The sequence below is a fragment of the Helianthus annuus genome, chromosome 10 (genome assembly GCF_002127325.2).
Source record: "Helianthus annuus cultivar XRQ/B chromosome 10, HanXRQr2.0-SUNRISE, whole genome shotgun sequence".
Classification (NCBI taxonomy): domain Eukaryota; kingdom Viridiplantae; phylum Streptophyta; class Magnoliopsida; order Asterales; family Asteraceae; genus Helianthus; species Helianthus annuus.
Window position 1 is genome coordinate 2,703,395 of NC_035442.2, and position 17,415 is coordinate 2,720,809.

General features: G+C 39.2%; 2 protein-coding genes across 2 annotated transcripts; both read right to left on the minus strand.

Annotated features, from left to right (window-relative positions):
* Positions 1-2,370: 2,370 nt before the first annotated feature.
* On the minus strand, positions 2,371-5,182 carry LOC110887070 (calponin homology domain-containing protein DDB_G0272472). Its single transcript, XM_022134975.2, has 4 exons — positions 5,119-5,182; positions 3,537-4,585; positions 3,164-3,454; positions 2,371-3,088 (listed from the first exon to the last, which is right to left on the minus strand). Exons 1-4 carry the CDS (start codon positions 5,180-5,182, stop codon positions 2,675-2,677), a joined length of 1,818 nt encoding a protein of 605 aa, XP_021990667.1. The 3' UTR covers positions 2,371-2,674.
* LOC110883802 (phospho-2-dehydro-3-deoxyheptonate aldolase 1, chloroplastic) lies at positions 5,020-9,608 on the minus strand. Its single transcript, XM_022131452.2, has 5 exons — positions 8,994-9,608; positions 6,937-7,214; positions 6,130-6,406; positions 5,795-6,040; positions 5,020-5,537 (listed from the first exon to the last, which is right to left on the minus strand). The coding sequence occupies exons 1-5, from the start codon at positions 9,600-9,602 to the stop codon at positions 5,280-5,282; spliced, it is 1,668 nt and encodes a 555-aa protein (XP_021987144.1). The 5' UTR covers positions 9,603-9,608; the 3' UTR covers positions 5,020-5,279.
* Positions 9,609-17,415: the final 7,807 nt, after the last annotated feature.

Below are 17,415 nucleotides of genomic sequence, written 5' to 3' on the forward strand. Positions count from 1 at the left end.
AAGAAGCAAGAGTTCAAATGGACCCCGGAAGCCGAAACAGCTTTTCAACAAATGAAAGCGTGTCTGATCGAACTCCCTACGCTGACGGCACCGTTTGAAAAAGAGCCCCTTGTGCTGTACTTGTCCTCCTCGGATAAGGCAGTAGGGTCAGTATTGTTGGTAGACAGGAACGGCGTGCAAACCCCGATCTATTACGTCAGCAGGGTACTCACAGACCCAGAAACAAGATATTCCACAATGGAAAAGCTGGTTCTTGCGCTACTACACGCCTCCCGAAGATTGCGCCGATACTTCACAGGCCATGTGATAACTGTGCTTACCAACTTCCACATTGGCACTATACTTCAGAAGCCTGAGACATCAGGCAGGTTGGCAAAGTGGGCCATTGAACTGGGCGGCCATAACATCTTGTATAGGCCGCGCCCAGCCATTAAGGGGCAGGTCCTCGCCGACTTCATCACAGAAGTGCCGGCCGATAAAATCAAGGAGTGCGAGATGATAGAGACTCCCAAGGAAAACACAACAGAGGAGATCTGGATGCTTTACACTGACGGGGCATCAAATGAAGATGGCGCGGGAGCAGGTTTACGTCTAGTGAGCCCAGAAAAGCACGAGTTTACTTACGCCATTAAGCTCGACTTCAAAAACACCAACAATGAAGCTGAGTATGAGGCTTTTCTGGCAGGCTTACGCCTCGCCATCAAGATGGGAGCAAAAAACTTGCGCGCACATGTGGATTCACTCCTGATAGCCAGTCAAGTAAATGGCATATACGACGCGAAGGGTGAAGTCATGGCTTTATATCTGGAACAAGCGAAAGAATTGCTCCAACAATTCAAAACCCACGAAGTCATACATATCAATCGCTCAGAAAACAAGCCCGCAGATGCCCTGAGCAAGCTCGCCTCGACCTCCTTTCAACATCTAGCCAAGGATGTAAGGATAGAGGTACTCAAGAACCCATCGGTTTTACTGCGCCAAGTTAACGTAATCGAAACAGGGCAGACATCATGGATGACCCCTATCATCCAATACTTGCGAGAGGGGGTGCTTCCTGAGAACAAAGCGGAAGCAAGAAAGCTCCAAAACAAAGCCCTACAGTACGAAATGAACAACGGTATCTTGTACCGAAAATCCTTCTTGGGACCACTACTGCGCTGTGTGGACCCCCAGGACGCGAATTATTTGATAAGGGAAATCCACGAAGGGATTTGCGGCATCCACTCCGGACCAAGGATGGTCGTCGCGAAGATCATGAGCGCCGGTTACTACTGGCCGGGTATGCATGTTGACGCAATGAAGGAGATCCGCAAGTGTGACTCTTGCCAGAGGCACGCTCCAAAAACGTTGCGGCCTAAAAATGATCTTATCCCCGTGTCCACCGCATGGCCCTTTCAGCAATGGGGAATTGACATGGTAGGACCCTTCCCGGATGCCCCCGGCGCCGTAAAGTTCATCATAGTAGCTGTCGACTACTTCACGAAGTGGGTAGAAGCCAAAGCCCTTGCATCCACCACAGCCATGATTGTGCGCAAGTTCATATGGGAGCACATCATATGCAGATTCGGCCTCCCGCTCAAGATCGTGACAGACAACGGCACCAACTTCGCGTCAGACGATCTTAAGAACTGGATGAAGGAGATGAACATTGAACACACTTTCACCTCCGTTGCGCACCCACAAGGCAACGGACAAGTGGAAAGTGTGAACAAATGCATCGTCGAAGGGATAAAGGCCAGATTAGGAACAAGGCGGCGCGGATGGGTCGATGAGCTCCCAAGCATTTTATGGGCTCATCGGACCATGCCAAAGACAAGTACCGGCGAGACCCCTTTCAGCCTAGTCTATGGCTCAGGGGCGGTAATCCCGGCAGAGATTGGCTTGCCCTCGCCGCGAATGACCACGGTCAACACGGTTGACAATGAAGCAGAAAGGCGTCTAGACTTAGACTTGTTAGAAGAACGGCGCGAAATCGCAAGAATCAGAGAGGCCAAATACAAAACCCAGCTGGAAAGGTACTACAACACAAGGGTTCGCATTTGTACCTTCAATCCAGGGGAGTACGTCTTTCGCGACAACGAAGCGTCAAATGCGGAACGCCCAGGGAAATTGGCACCTAAATGGGAAGGCCCATATCTGATTCATGAGGTCCTAGGCAAAGGGGCCTACAAATTGCGCACCTTAGATGGCCACATCTTACCAAGAACTTGGAATGCGCAACAATTGCGCAAATGCTATATGTAACCTTTTCGGCCTTGCGCCATTTTTCAGTTTCGCCACGCCGGCTACGAGCCATTGGCAAATATGTATGAAGGCCTAAGGGCCAACTTCTGATTTGAATGAAAACATACGACATGTTCTATTACATTGTTTTTTCGTTACAAATGCATGTTAAACTTCTGATTAGCGCGAAAACACTCCAGCATTTTGAGATGGTTCAAAACCACCTCCAAGGTCCTCCGCAAACAAAGCGCGAGACCGGGTGGCCACCTTATACTTAGATAACGCTTCCATTTATTCGAGCTAATTTAACCTAAGTTTTTACAGCAATGCAATAATTGCAACAGAAAAAACGAAGACATTTCATTGTCATTAAAACTGCGCAAAAGCGCATCACTTACAATCAAGTCAGAAACAAAGGCACAAACGCCTATCAACAAACTAACAACCTACTCTATTTGTCTTCTTTCTTCTCACCATCATCATCTTCGTTCCCTTCACCATCGTCGCCATCGTCATCACCTCCGCCATCATCACCAGCTGCTTCCTCATCAGATGATTCAACAGTAATCGGTGGATCAAGGATCGCCTTGAGGCGCTGACACCAATCATCCTTTTTTAAGGCACTAACAACCAAGTCCATGATGGGCAAGGAGAGGTTGTCATATGAGTTCTCAGCACTGGCCAGCGCAGCATCAGCTTGTTCCGTCACTGAGCAATGACTTGTATCGAATTCTTGTCCCAGCATTCGCTCAACGTGATCAGCACACTCCAGGTAACCTCCTCGATGACCAACTGCACGCGCCGCATCCGTAAGAGCAGCAACAGCGCGATCTAGCTCGCCGGCGTTCAGGATGGAGTTGGCAACCTTCATCAAAAGAGGAGCATTAAGAATAAACTCTTCAACATGTTAAAAGAAAAAGGTAAGGCAAAAGGGACTTACCAGCACTATTCCCCGAGTGCGCATCCATTCTGCTTCAGAAACAAGCGTGTCCACAATGCCTTGGGCCTCAGAATAATTTGTCTGAGCCACGTTAAGCGCCGCAGTGCTGACAGCACGCGCCTCCTCGGCATCGGTGGCCTTGACCTTCTCAGCCTCAAGGTCAATCTCCAAAGACTCGCATCTGTCGATTTGCTCATTCAAGCGACGCTTGAGTTCCGCTATCTCAACGTCCTTGGCATGGAGATCCTTGTCCTTGTTAGACAATTGCACCTTGGCTTCAGTCAGCTCAACCTAAAAATTGACAAACACCTTGAGAATTGACTTAGAGAAATCTCGTAAACAAAAAGGAAGAGCGGGAATCAGTAGAACTAACCTCCATCTGCTGCTTGGCAGTTTTTTCACCCTGCGCTTCCTCCACCTTTGAGGTCAAGTCCGCAACTGTAGCCTCAAGACCAACGATCTTCTGGCGAAGAGCATAAGTACGCTCGTTGTCTTGAGCGCATATACGCTTGAACTCGGCCTTCTCCTTGGCCAGTTGCTCTTCCACATTATGAAGTTTCTTTTGCAGGCCCTCGCGACCCCACTCTTCAGCTTTCCTATCAGCCTCAAACTTGGCTCTCTCCTCATCAAATGTGGCCTTAGCCTTCTCAAATTCACCAACACGTTTTAGCACACGTTCTCGGTAAGCCTCCCAGTCGGCGCGCTCTCTGACCATTGTTCGCCATTCACGAACTATCTGATGGTTAGCAGATCGAGCGTTAGCCTCGGCAAGAATGTAAGTGCGATACAACATTTCATGCGGCTTCGCCTTTTGACGGTTAACTTCGCCAGGAGTGAATTGGTTCAAGTACCAATCGCGAGAAGGACCAAATTCAACAAATGTATCCTTCTGCCTTAAGCTCCAAGGGGCTTGATGAGGAGCATCACCACGTTCCTCTTCAGTATAAGTTTTATAATATATGTCCCCGACGGTATCCTTCGCACCTATCACATTGGGGTTATAGCCCCCAGCTCCTCCAGAGCTTGCACCACTAGACACATAGCGCCCTAACCCCTTAGAGGTAACAATCGGCGCAGCAGGGGGAGGTTTTGGGACACCAGACTGCCCTTGAACAGAAGACTGATCGGCAGCTCTTTCTTTCCTCGCCTCTTCCGCCTTCCTCTGCCTATCCGCCTCCTCCCTCAGCTTTCTCTCCTCTTCCGCTTTCCTCTTCCTCTCCGCCTCCAGCTTTCTCTCCTCCTCCTCCTTCCTCTTTTTCTCTTCCTCTTCTTTGCGCTTTCGCTCTTCAGCGTTCTTCTGCGCAGCAATCCTACTCTCTTCTTTCCTCCGATCCTCTTCTGCCTTTCGCTGCGCTTCAGCAGTTTTCGCAGCATCACGCGCAGCAGAATCGGAAGAGGTTCGGTTCAAGTAAAACTGATGGTCTGATTTTCAAAACATTATTAAAAAACATTGTTAGACTTTTGTCACTTTAGTCTAAAACTTAAATTTTTTGAATCTGAGTCTTTGTGGTTTCAATTTTGTTGTCATTTTAATCCAAAATCAAAATCTGTTCAAATTTTTCAGATAATATCCAGTTTTTTTTGTTTTTTTCCTCCTTTTTAATGAAGGGCAAAATGGTCAGATTTTTTAAATTTGTTATAATAGAACATTAAAAGACCTTTTTGCCCTTCATTACAAGGGAGGAAAAAGACAAAAAAAAACTAGATGTTAACTGAAAAATCTGACCAGATTTTGATTTTGAATGAAAAGGGCAACAAAATTGAAATTACAAGGACCCAGATTCAAAAGGTTTGAGTTTTTAAATTAAAGTGGAAAAAATGACCAAACCGCAGAGACCCTTTTTGACAGTTTACTCTTTATAAAAAGAGCTCTTTATAATATTATAACTTTCAATATCAATCAAATGAATATGATACTTTGAATATCCCCACAAATTTGGTGTATTTATGAGTACATAACATTTGATCATATACTTTCTCATCATAATTCCACAACTCCCAAAGACATTGCCTTCGCATACAATACAAGATCATAATAATTCTTTATAATAATAATAAAAAAAAAACCAAGTCAAAACAAGCAACTTTCATAACATAAATCAACACTAGAAGCAGTTCAAGGAGCCAAAGATTGTTGAGTTCCCATTCTTCTCTTCCTGAGCCGCTCAGCTATAATGAACGCGAGCTCCAACGACTGGGATGCATTGAGCCGAGGGTCGCAATGGGTGTGGTAGCGTGAACCAAGGTCATCAAAGGTCACGGTTCTTGAACCACCAATGCACTCGGTCACATTTTGACCCGTCATTTCAAGATGAACACCTCCCGGGTGGCTTCCTTCTTGCTCATGCACGTCAAAGAAAGCTCTCACTTCCGCCTGTTACAATAACTTGTTATTAGACTTCACATAAAAGACGCTAAAAGAAGTTGGTATCATGATATGAATGCAGTGGCGGATGCAGGAATTCTTTTCATCGGGTTCCTTTTGGTAGATTTTCACTAATTCTCACTATTTTTTTTATCATACAAAATTTCCACTATTTTTTTCATTTTTTCCAAACCGAGGGGGTTCCCGGGAACCTCCAAAACACCCCTGGATCTGCCACTGTATGAGTGAGGAGAAAGTAAGCATACCCTGATAGCATCGAAGGGGCGAGTTTTGAGTCCAGATGGAGCCTTGATAGTGTTGCCATGCATAGGATCGCTGACCCACGTGACAATTTGACCCGCCCTTCTAACCGCTCTAATAAGATGTGGAAGTTTGACCCGCATGTTCTCGGCTCCCATTCTTGTTATGATTGTAATCCTTCCCGGCTTGTTTTCAGGGTTCAAGATGTCAATGAGCTTGACCAACTCATTCGGGTCCATCTTGTCACTCACCTATAAGAGCAAAAACTAATTTTAGCTTTGTGTTTTGTGTGTTTTTTTAAAGCAAATGGTATATAAAAGATGTATCAAGTAAAATTTACCTTAATTCCAAGTGGGTTTGCGATTCCTCTAAGGAACTCGACGTGTGCACCATCAAGTTGGCGGGTTCGCTCCCCGGCCCATAGGAAATGGGCGGAACAATCATAGTACAAGCTTGACGTTGAATCCAATCTAGTAAGAGATTGCTCATAAGGCAAGTGTAAGCATTCATGTGACGTCCAAAAGTCGGTGGTCGTCATGATAGGGTGGTCCGTTGTAAGCCCGACAGCCGACATGAACCCAAGTGCCTCATCAACTCGGCTAGCTAGCTCTTGATACCTATGACACCGAATCAAAACGTCTCATCAATAAAATAACCAAGAATTAAACCTAATAAAAAGGGGCCCGCAAAGATCTTAAACGTCTACTATGCTCTAGGGGTGAGCAAGTTTAGGTCCGGACAGAAAATAACCGAGAACCGGACCGAAAATATACCCGACCCGACCCGAACCCAAGTACCTAGGTATTTAGATCAGTTCCAATTTTTCATATAAAATAGGGTCGGGTCGGGTCGGTTCTTGGTTCTTTTCATGGTGAAACCTGACTTGGACCTATGGATCGGAACCGACCCTATATTTAGGGTAGTGAATCGGTTCTGTATTTTACGTTTGATCGGTTCTCGGGTCGGGTCGGGTTTTCCCTTTTGCTCACCCCCACACTAAATATTAAACACCTCATCAAGATTCGCATACAAGATCTTAAACGTCTACTATGGTCCACTAAATATTAAACACGACATCAAGATTCGCATACAAGATCTTAAACGTCTACTACGCTCGTGATCAATTTCATATCTTGAAAAGACATACCTATCACCCGCTTCACTATGCTCGGTGAAATCAAGATTCCATTGAGTAACCCTTTGCATAGCAGCATAACCTCCGGTGGCAAACGCCCTCAAAAGATTAAGAGTGGCTGCTGATTGGCAGTACGCCCTAATTAATCTTTGTGGGTCGGGAATTCTTGATTTAGCATCAAATGCATCACCGTTAACATTATCCCCTCGGTAACTTGGTAACTTCACACCGTCTTTCTCCTCAAAATTATCTGATCTGGGCTTGGCGAACTGACCCGCCATTCGTCCTACCTGTTATCATCAAATGTCAATAATCCAAACTAGCTCAAAATTTAAATTTAAAATTAAATTCAAATTACAAACAAGATCTTCAACCACTTCATGTAATCATCTAAAGACACATTAAACTTGTGATCTAAATCAATACCATCAATTTACTTTACAGAATAAATGTTTTCACATGAATAAATTACATTAAATGAAGAGTAAACTTCCGTTTTGCTCCCTGTGGTTTGGTCATTTTAACGGTTTTGCTCCAATAGTTTAAAAATAGCCATTTTCCTCCCTGATTTTTCTAACTTATCTTCATTTTGCTCCCAGCCTCTAACTCCATCAGGGAGGAAACTGGCGACAAACTCGAAAGATTAGGGAGCAAACTCGCGACAAACTCGAAAGATCACGGAGGAAAATGGCTATTTTTAAACTATTGGAGCAAAACCGTTAAAATAACCAAACCACAAGGAGCAAAACGGAAGTTTACTCTTAAATGAATCATAAACTAAAAAGTTCATAATTTAAATTTTGAAATATATAATCATAATTAAAAGAAGTGTCCTAATTTAGCAAATTATAAGTACTTGATATAAGAATATAATCTCATCCCAAGACATAAAATTTGGCAAGCTTACTAATCTAATTGTGCATCAAGAGTTCATAAAACTTATAAAAATATATATTTTTTTAGAGAAAGTCAATCAAACTCAAATCAACTTTAGGGAAAATTTTATAAATTTCAAGAACCACAATTGACATATTATATTATTCTTGTTAAAAATCTTAACTTATAAAATAATATCATCAAATTGAATCAAAATTTAATAAATTACCAAGAAAACTGAAAGGGTCAATTCAAGATCACAAAAACAAATTGAAATAGTCAAGAAAGATTTGACCTTGATGGATCATAAACTAAGATGTTCATAATTTAAAATATAAAATCATTAATTAAAGAGCTGTCCTTATCTAGCAAAGTATAACCATTTGATAAATCTCACCTCAAGGCATAAAATTTGTGCATCAAAAGTTCATAAAGCTTGTATCTTTTTTTTTTTTTTTGTAAAAGAAACTCAATCAAATCAAGAACAACAATCAACTTACTATTTCATTCATGTAGGCTTATTTTATCTATATTTACAATCAAACTAAATCCAAAATCTAACAAATTACCAAGAAAACTAAAAAGGGTCAAATCAAAATCACAAAAAACACAAAAACACCAAACAAAGATTTGACCTTGATGACAGGCATTTGAGTATTTGACAACAGGGGTGGAACCAGAGGGAGGTCAGGAGGGTCCGTTGACCCTTCGGTCACCGGAAATTTTTGAATTTTTATTTATAAATTTTGAGGTTTTGAAGAACAAACTTAGAGATGGACCCTCTAATTTGAACCAGTATAAAATATAAGCTTTTATGATGACCCCTAACTAAATCATTCTGATTCCGCCGACAACCAAACATCAACACAATTAACTTACTAATTCAATCATTTATGCTTAATTAACCTATACTAACAATCAAACTAAATCCAAAATCTAACAAATTACCAAGAAAACTAAAAAGGGTCAAATCAAAATCACAAAAAAGATAAAACCACCAAGTAAAGATTTGACCTTGATGACAAGCATTTGACCACCAAACATCAACACAATAATCTATCTATAATTATAATATAATCACACTGATTCCAAAATCTAATAAATTACCAAGAAAACTAAAAAGGGTCAAATCAAAAGCACAAAAAAAGACAAAAATAGCAAAAAAAAAAAAAAAAAAGAGTTAAAGATTTGACCTTGATGACAGGCATTTGACCACCAAACATCAACACAACACCCATCTGAAGAATCACCCTGAAAGTATCCCTAATATTATTCGCATTAAACTCCTTAAAACTCTCAGCACAATCACCACCCATCAAAAGAAACGCATTCCCCATAGCCGCCTCACCCAGCCTATCCTCTAAGTGTCTTGCTTCTCCGGCGAACACAATCGGAGGAAACGAATCAAGGGTTTGGAGCACCGCATCAAGCTCAGCTTGATCCGGGTATTCCGGCAATTGCAGTGCCTTTTTCGTCCTCCAGCTGTCCACACTCCACTTCGCCGGAGTTGGGGTTTTTGTTCCGGCGGTGAGTTTTGCTCCGGCGGTGGCGGCGGCGGCCGGAGTTGAGGGTTTTTGTGGTTTTGATGGGTCCGGTGAATGGACGGCGAAAATGGGTTGGGGGAACCGGTGGCCGGAGGTGGAGCCGCCGTGGACGGCGGCGGAAGTGGTGGTGGCCGGAAAAGATTTGAGTGTGGTGAAGGATTTGGTGGGGAGGAGAGAGTTGGTGGATGAGAGGGACATTTTGGTAAATAAGTTGTGATTAAAGGGGTGTTTTGGGGTTGAGAGGATTGAAGGTTGCATGAAGAGGTGAGGGGTTGGTTATATATAAATAATAATATGGTGGTGGGTGGGTAGAGGGGTTGGTAGAGAAAGGAAAAAATCTAAATACTTTTTTATTAAAAGAAGGAAAAAAATTGAATTGGCATTAAATATCTTATTTGGGTTTAATGAGTCATTTAGTGCTTTATTTAATTAGTCATGGGTTTATAATATTTATAATTTTAACAAAAGAGAGTGTTTAATGTTGTCATATTCTTTTGTTTTAGTTTTTTTTTCTTTTAAACCCGAATCTGGGTGTCTGGTTTGATAAGAGATTGGAGCGTAGTCAGCTCAGTTGAGTAATCTTGAACCATTTTATTTGGGTTAGTTAGTTGCCATTTGAACCGACAAACCAGACTTGTGGTTTAACTGTATTACATTAACTTATTTTCTTTCGAGAAAATTCGTTTACCACTTAGGTCTCCAAATTTTATTTATCAATTCATAGTTTGTTATAAATTAGTTAGATTTATAAGTTCATAGTTTGTTATAAATTAGTTAGATATTTTAAAACTTCTAAATTATTTATAAAGTTATTGATTTTTTAAAGGATGTGTCTAAATACACCCCCTCCCCTTCCTTTTACCTGATACACTCCCTCACGACAAGTAAGAGGGTTTTTTATGACCATTTATGACAACATCCAGGGAATGGCCCTCTGGTGGGCGGGGAGGATCACCGGCGACGGTCCGACATTTCGAAGGTCATTATATAAAAAAAAAACTCAAAATGTATATATGTAAAAAAATTAATAGGGTATATCCATACAAAGACTAACATAGACCCACTTACAAAACTATTCTTATGGTTTAGATTAATTATTAGTCCATTGTCATTAGGTTTAGACCTTTAGTGAGCCCAATACCCAATTTCGTTAAGGCTTAAGGGCACGTTTTTTCAATCTCAAACATGCTATATGAATTCTCAGAGCTGACTTTGAAAACATCTTTCATTATTTTTATAAATTGTTATTGTTCACTATGAACAATATTATATCATATTATGTTCTTTGGAAAAATAGTTTATAATAATGTTTAATAATTTACTATCAGTTTAATAAACAATTGATCAGGGGCGGACCTATGTTTAGACAAGGGGCAACGTCCGCTACCGATTGGCGCTCCGACGATAGTGTAAAATTAATGTAAATTTTGCAAAAATTTAATGTTTTTTCGATTTCGTTACCGTTTGCTTATAAAACGTTACCGCTAAGAATGAATCCTGGATCCGCCACTACAATTGATGAATGATGATTATAAATATATCTTGTATAAGGCTACTCGGTATGGCACCCGTCCCCGAGTCGTCTTGGTCCGGCGCCGCTGGGCACACCGTGCCCCCCCCCCCGTCCCGTCGGCAACGTCCGAGTTCCGACGTTTACTACGCCCGCTAAATGACAAAAAATTGGTGGGGACCGATGTGTTTTGACCGTTTGAAATAAAAAAAAATAAATTCAGAATTTTAATTATTTAAAAACTAACGGTCAAAATTCAAAAAACGCCCCATTTCACTTCCATTTTTATAAATACTCACCTATTTAACCCCTTTTTTCATAACTTTTCACTCTCTACCAACCCATTCTCTCTCACATTTTAGACAAGGGGCGGACCTATGTTTAGACAAGGGGCAACGTCCGCTACCGATTGGCGCTCCGACGATAGTGTAAAATTAATGTAAATTTTGCAAAAATTTAATGTTTTTTCGATTTCGTTACCGTTTGCTTATAAAACGTTACCGCTAAGAATGAATCCTGGATCCGCCACTACAATTGATGGATGATGATTATAAATATATCTTGTATAAGGCTACTCGGTATGGCACCCGTCCCCGAGTCGTCTTGGTCCGGCGCCGCTGGGCACACCGTGCCCCCCCCCCCCCGTCCCGTCGGCAACGTCCGAGTTCCGACGTTTACTACGCCCGCTAAATGACAAAAAATTGGTGGGGACCGATGTGTTTTGACCGTTTGAAATAAAAAAAAATAAATTCAGAATTTTAATTATTTAAAAACTAACGGTCAAAATTCAAAAAACGCCCCATTTCACTTCCATTTTTATAAATACTCACCTATTTAACCCCTTTTTTCATAACTTTTCACTCTCTACCAACCCATTCTCTCTCACATTTTATTACCACTCTTCCCTTTTTATAAAAACTCTTCATATTTTGTACCATTTTTTACCCGCTACCACCCCATCTCTCGCTAAAAAATTATCATGGCTTCACCCATTTCTTCCATTTCTTCATGGCGGCTGATGAATGGTCGTCCCAACGGCTAACTAGACGAGCAAAATATAACCGAGACCAAGAAGGTATTTTACTTTTTTTTCCTTATGTTTTAAAAAATGTATTTTATAATTAATTTCATTTATGTTTTGTTCTAAATTTATAGCCGGCCACGATAAACTAGTAGCCGATTATTTTGCCGACGAACCCGTGTACCCAGCCGAGATTTTTCGACGTCGTTTCCGCATGAGTCGTCCACTGTTTTTACGTATTGCAGGCGACATGGCCCAGTTTGATTCGTTTTTTACATTGCGAAACGACGCTAGGGGGCAAAGGGGTTTCAGTAATTTACAAAAATGTACGTCGGCCATTCGCCAAATTGCGTACGGTTACGCACCCGATGCATTAGACGAGTACATTAGGATGTCTGAAAGAACCGCACGTCGATGTTTGCACAAGTTTTGCCAATGGGTTGTCAAATTGTATAGCAAGCGATACCTGCGGAAACCGAACGCAAACAACGTTCAAAAATTATATCAAGCACACGAACAGAGACATGGTTTCCCAGGAATGCTCGGGAGCATTGATTGCATGCACTGGCAGTGGCAGAACTGCCCAGTTGCATGGCAAGGTCAGTATACTAGGGGAGATCAGGGACATCCGACTATCATTCTAGAGGCTGTTGCGTCACAGGATCTCTGGATATGGCATGCTTTTTTTGGTCTACCTGGTTCGCTCGATGACCTTAACATCATATACCAGTCACAGATTTTTGATGATGTAGTGGCGGGTACAGGTCCAGACACAAGCTTTACGGTTTCAGGGGTGGAGTACAGGCGAGGTTACTACCTAGCCGATGGAACAACAAGATTTGAACGCCTTCGCTCTACGTAACGAGTACACGCATCACAACCTACAAGCGGACTTGGTGGAGTACATTTGGAACAACGCTACCAACGAACTCGGCCACGACATGGAAGACGAAGACTAGTAGATTATTTTAATATATTAGGATATTTTTAAGTTTTTTTTTTTAACTTTATTTTTTTAAGTTTATGTTTTTTTTTAATTTATTTTTTTTAAGTTTAATTTTTTTTTTAAGTTTATGTAATGTTTTTTAATATTAATGAAAATATTTTGTTACTTTATTTGTTAAATGTTAAAAAAAAACATAAAAGTGGTGGAAGACTATGACTAGGACCATTCTCCCATGCCCTCTAGTTTTGGAGGATGATCCATCCTTGGGAGGACTATGACGTGTCACCTACGTGACGGATCATCCTCCAAGGATGGTCCATCACCAGTAGTCTAAGATGATTACAAAAGAAAAACTTGAAACACGCCTTATGCATGTATTTAAACTACTTGTATACGTCTGGTACAGCTTTGTCATGTGACTCCAAATTAATTATTATGGGAATTATTATTTTTCTTTTTTTCAGTGACATTCAAAGTGAATTTTTTCACTTATATGTTACATAGTTTTAGACAAATCAAATAACAAAATGATTTTTTTTTCTCTTATATATTATATAGTTTTAGACAAATCAAATAATCATTTGTTTTAATAACAATTATCTAAAATTTCCATGATTTTTATGTTGGGTCAGTCAATTTCTCCATGTGATATATGTAACATTTAGTTATTTGCATCTGGTTAGGTGGCTTTCTTATAAGAAAGTTGATTGCATCTAATTGGGGTCCATCTTTTGTTCATCAATTTTGTTCAACATCAATTTTTTAATCTTAAGATTAAAGAATTTGAATATATTTTTTTCTTTATATTGTTGATTATGAACTTCTAATGAGAAGCAGCTTCTTGTTGCACAATTTAGGACAATGTAACTTGAGCCAAACCAAATTTATTTGTTTGTATCACAATTTAGAATCAAAAGCAAAATCATATATTAATTTGTGAAAAATATCCAATTCTAATCATTTGCTTGGGCTTCCAGAAAGCTTGAGTCGGTCTTATTATTATTAGGATTTGAGATTTATGATAAAAAAAACAAAATAATATGTTATTTTGTGAAAAAAAAATGCCCAATCTGATCAAGTCATTTTATGGGCCTCAAAAGCTTGAGTCGGTCTTGTTAATTAGAGTAGCTAGGAACAAGAGGAGGTTCAATAGTATGCAAGGCAAGGTCGAAAGCATTTCTAGCGAAGTTAGATCATTGGGTTTTTTTTTGTTCAAGAACATATCCAAGTATAAAATAATCCTTTAGTCGAATTGATGTAAATTTGAAATTATGTTATTTTTGGCTTACTTCCGTCTCGATTTTTGGGTTCAACGTGTTCTAATGAAGTTTAAAAAGAAGTTATAATTAGAGTTATAAATGCTGACTGTTATACATTAAATTTAATTAATCAACCGAGTCAAAAAAGTTATATGTCTTGCCTAAAATTATAATTTTAATCACAAATAAAAAGGACATAAAGTAGAGGAGAGGGTTAGGTGAAGGGTAATATGGTAAATTACTAAAAGAAGAGAGTTGTGTGTGTATTATATAAATGTCATGAATATAATGATTATTAAGTCAATGGATTGTTTGGTTTGTGTCAAGTGTCTACCTACTCCCTCTTGGCTGCTATTTTCACTTTTTTATGATATTATACTTTTATTAAAATGACGCAATATAAAATTTTTTTTTGTTTTGACAATTATTACGAAATATTTTTTTTGTTTTGACAATTATAACAATAATAGTAATCAAACATCTAAACAAAACACACAAGAGAATCAAACAAATCAAAGTGATTTTTAGAGCTAGGTTTACTCCCGAGTTTTCATTAGATACATAAATTAAAGAGTTAAATGTGATTTTAGTCCTTATGGTTTGGGCTATTTTGACAGTTTAGTAAAGGTTTCATTTTTTGCCTGTGAGTTCAAAAAGGTTTCATCGTTACCGTTTTAGTCCACTGGGTTAACTTCCTCCATTATTTCTGTTAACGAGAAAGGCAATTCGGTCATTTTATATGGCTGAATTGCCCTTCTGGTTAACATAATTACATATAAAATGACCGAAGTACCCTTCTCGTTAACAGAAATAATGGATGAAGTTAACCCAGTGGACTAAAGTGGCAACGGTTAAATCTTTTTGGATCCACAGGCGAAAAATAAAACATTTAGACTAAATTGGCAAAATAAACCAAATCACAAAGACTAAAATGACATTTAACTCTAAATTAAAAATATGGATTGTTCAGCTTTAATTTCATTTAAAGGTATATAATATAGGGAAAAGATCAAATAGGAAGATTAATTTCGCTAAAAAGGATAGGAAGCAATAAGAGGATGACATGTGGCAAAGATGAAAAACATAAGGAGGGGTATTTTGGTCAAAACTCACCATTTTCAAAAAAAACCCAGCATCTGCAATTCATTTCTCTTACCCGCATATTCAAATCCACCATTTTCAAAACTATAAACTACCACATCACAACCACCACCACCACCACCACCACCACGACCTACGATCGCCACCATCTTCCCGGAAAGTAGACCTGAAACCACCACCTTCAACCACCTGTTGGGTTTTTCAGATCTGACACCATCATTCCACCATCCACCGCCACCGCTCCACCGCCACCAGTTTTCCCACGGTGTATTAGAGTTCTTTTTCCGTCCACCGTCGTTAATCAGAGTTCTTTTGTAAGTTATGTTATATTTTATTTTCATTGCGTTTTAGTTATCAAACCTCAATTGCGTTTTTCACCTCATTATGTTTTAGTTAGAGTTCTTTTCATTTTTGTTCTTCTGGATGTTAAAACAGAGACATGGTCATGCTAAAATAGAAGCATGATCATGTTGGAACAAAGGTATGACCACGTTAAAACTCATTGCGTTTTAGAACCTGCAGTGCAAAGAACATGATCATGGTTGGACAGGGGCATGATCATGTTGGAACTAAGGCATACCCATGTTAAAACTAAATTGCTTTTTAGAACCTATGTTAAAACTACATTGCTTTTTAGAACCTGTAGTGCAAAATATTGATTTTTGTTTCATTGCTTCTTACAACCTGGAGTGTAAAGAACATGTAGAAACATGGTCATGTTGGAACAAAAGCATGACCATGTTAAAACATGGCCATGGCCATGTTAAAACTTCATTGATATTGATTTTTAGTTTTATTGCGTTTTACAAGCAAATAACATGATTATGCTAAAATAGAAACATGGTCATGTTGGAACAAACGCATGACCATGTTAAAGCATAAACTTGGCCATGTTAAAACTCTATTGCTTTTTAGAACCTACAATGCAAAATATTGATTTTTGTTTTCATTGCGTTTTACAACCTGAGGTGCATAAAACATGATCATGCCAAAACAGAAGCATGGTCATGTTGGAACAAAAGCATGACCATGTTAAAACATAAACATGGTCATGTTAAAACTTCATTGCTTTTTAGAACTACAGTGCAAAATATTGATTTTTGGCTTCATTGCGTTTTACAAGCAAAGAACATGATCATGCTAAAATAGAAGCATGGTCATGTTGGAACAAAAGCATGACCATGTTAAAACTTAAACATGGCTATGTTAAAACTCCATTGTGCAAAATATTGATTTTTGGTTTCATTGCGTTTTACAACCTGGGGTGCAAAGAACATGATCATGCCTAAATAGAAGCATGGTCATGTTGGAACAAAAGCATGACCATGTTAAAACATGAACATGGCCATGTTAAAGCTTCATTGCTTTTTAGAATCTGTAGTGCAAAATTCATTGCGTTTTAGAACTGGAGTGTAAAATAACATCAAAGAACATGATCATGTTAAAAGGGAAGCATAATCATGTTGGAACAAAGACATGACCATGTTAAAACCTATTGCGTTTTAGAACCTGGGTTATAGTGTGTTGTTCTATCCATTGCGTTTTACGCATCTGGGTTTTCAAATTTTTTTTCAAAAGTATAGCAATAGTGTGCTCGTTTTAAAGATAAAAAAAACGTTCATTTTTATGGTGTAATTTTTATAAAAAAAATATTGTCGTATGAAAAAGTTATTAACGTTTTAAAAACGATGGGGAATTGAAGGAGAGTGAAACTATTGACTTGAATGGACTAGAATACCCTCAAACTAACTCATGCGCCTCTTTTTTTTGTTCACTTTCACCCATTTTAATCTCAGCCATTAATTAATTAAATTGATGGTCAAGATTACTTCCTAGTCTTCCTAGCAAAATAAACTTCCTAGTATATCCTCACCCTTCTAATATATACAATTATTACTTTTTGTGAATTCTTCAGTTATTTAAGTCAAAATTTTGTTATGTTATTACAAATTTTACAAATATATATTCTTGTTTGATATGATCAACTTAGGCTGCTCGAGTTTTGATAATGTGATGAATACAATGAATATACCATAGTGCCCTTATCAGATCTTCAATACTTTTTATTTCCTCAACATTCAACACGTCATGCTTTCTATTGAAATTAAAAAATAAAAAACAATTAGACTTACAACAACTTGTTTACCTACGTCGGAGGTTGTACTTACTCTTTCAATTTAGAATGAAAGTGATTTTATAATAAACATGGGAGGCTTTGATGGTGTGCGGGGAGG

Bases quoted from the DNA above. Each gene is read 5' to 3' on its own strand.
- LOC110887070 (XM_022134975.2), bottom strand. From the start codon at position 5,182: ATGCGAAGGCAATGTCTTTGGGAGTTGTGGAATTATGATGAGAAAGTA. The intron at 4,586-5,118 runs GTACTCATAAAT...TTTGAAAATCAG, and splicing joins AGTATATGATCAAATGTTAT to ACCATCAGTTTTACTTGAAC. The intron at 3,455-3,536 runs GTTAGTTCTACT...GTCAATTTTTAG, and splicing joins CTGCCAAGCAGCAGATGGAG to GTTGAGCTGACTGAAGCCAA.
- LOC110883802 (XM_022131452.2), bottom strand. From the start codon at position 9,602: ATGCAACCTTCAATCCTCTCAACCCCAAAACACCCCTTTAATCACAAC. The intron at 6,407-6,936 runs GTATGTCTTTTC...TCGGTGTCATAG, and splicing joins CATAGTGAAGCGGGTGATAG to GTATCAAGAGCTAGCTAGCC. The intron at 6,041-6,129 runs GTAAATTTTACT...TTGCTCTTATAG, and splicing joins CAAACCCACTTGGAATTAAG to GTGAGTGACAAGATGGACCC.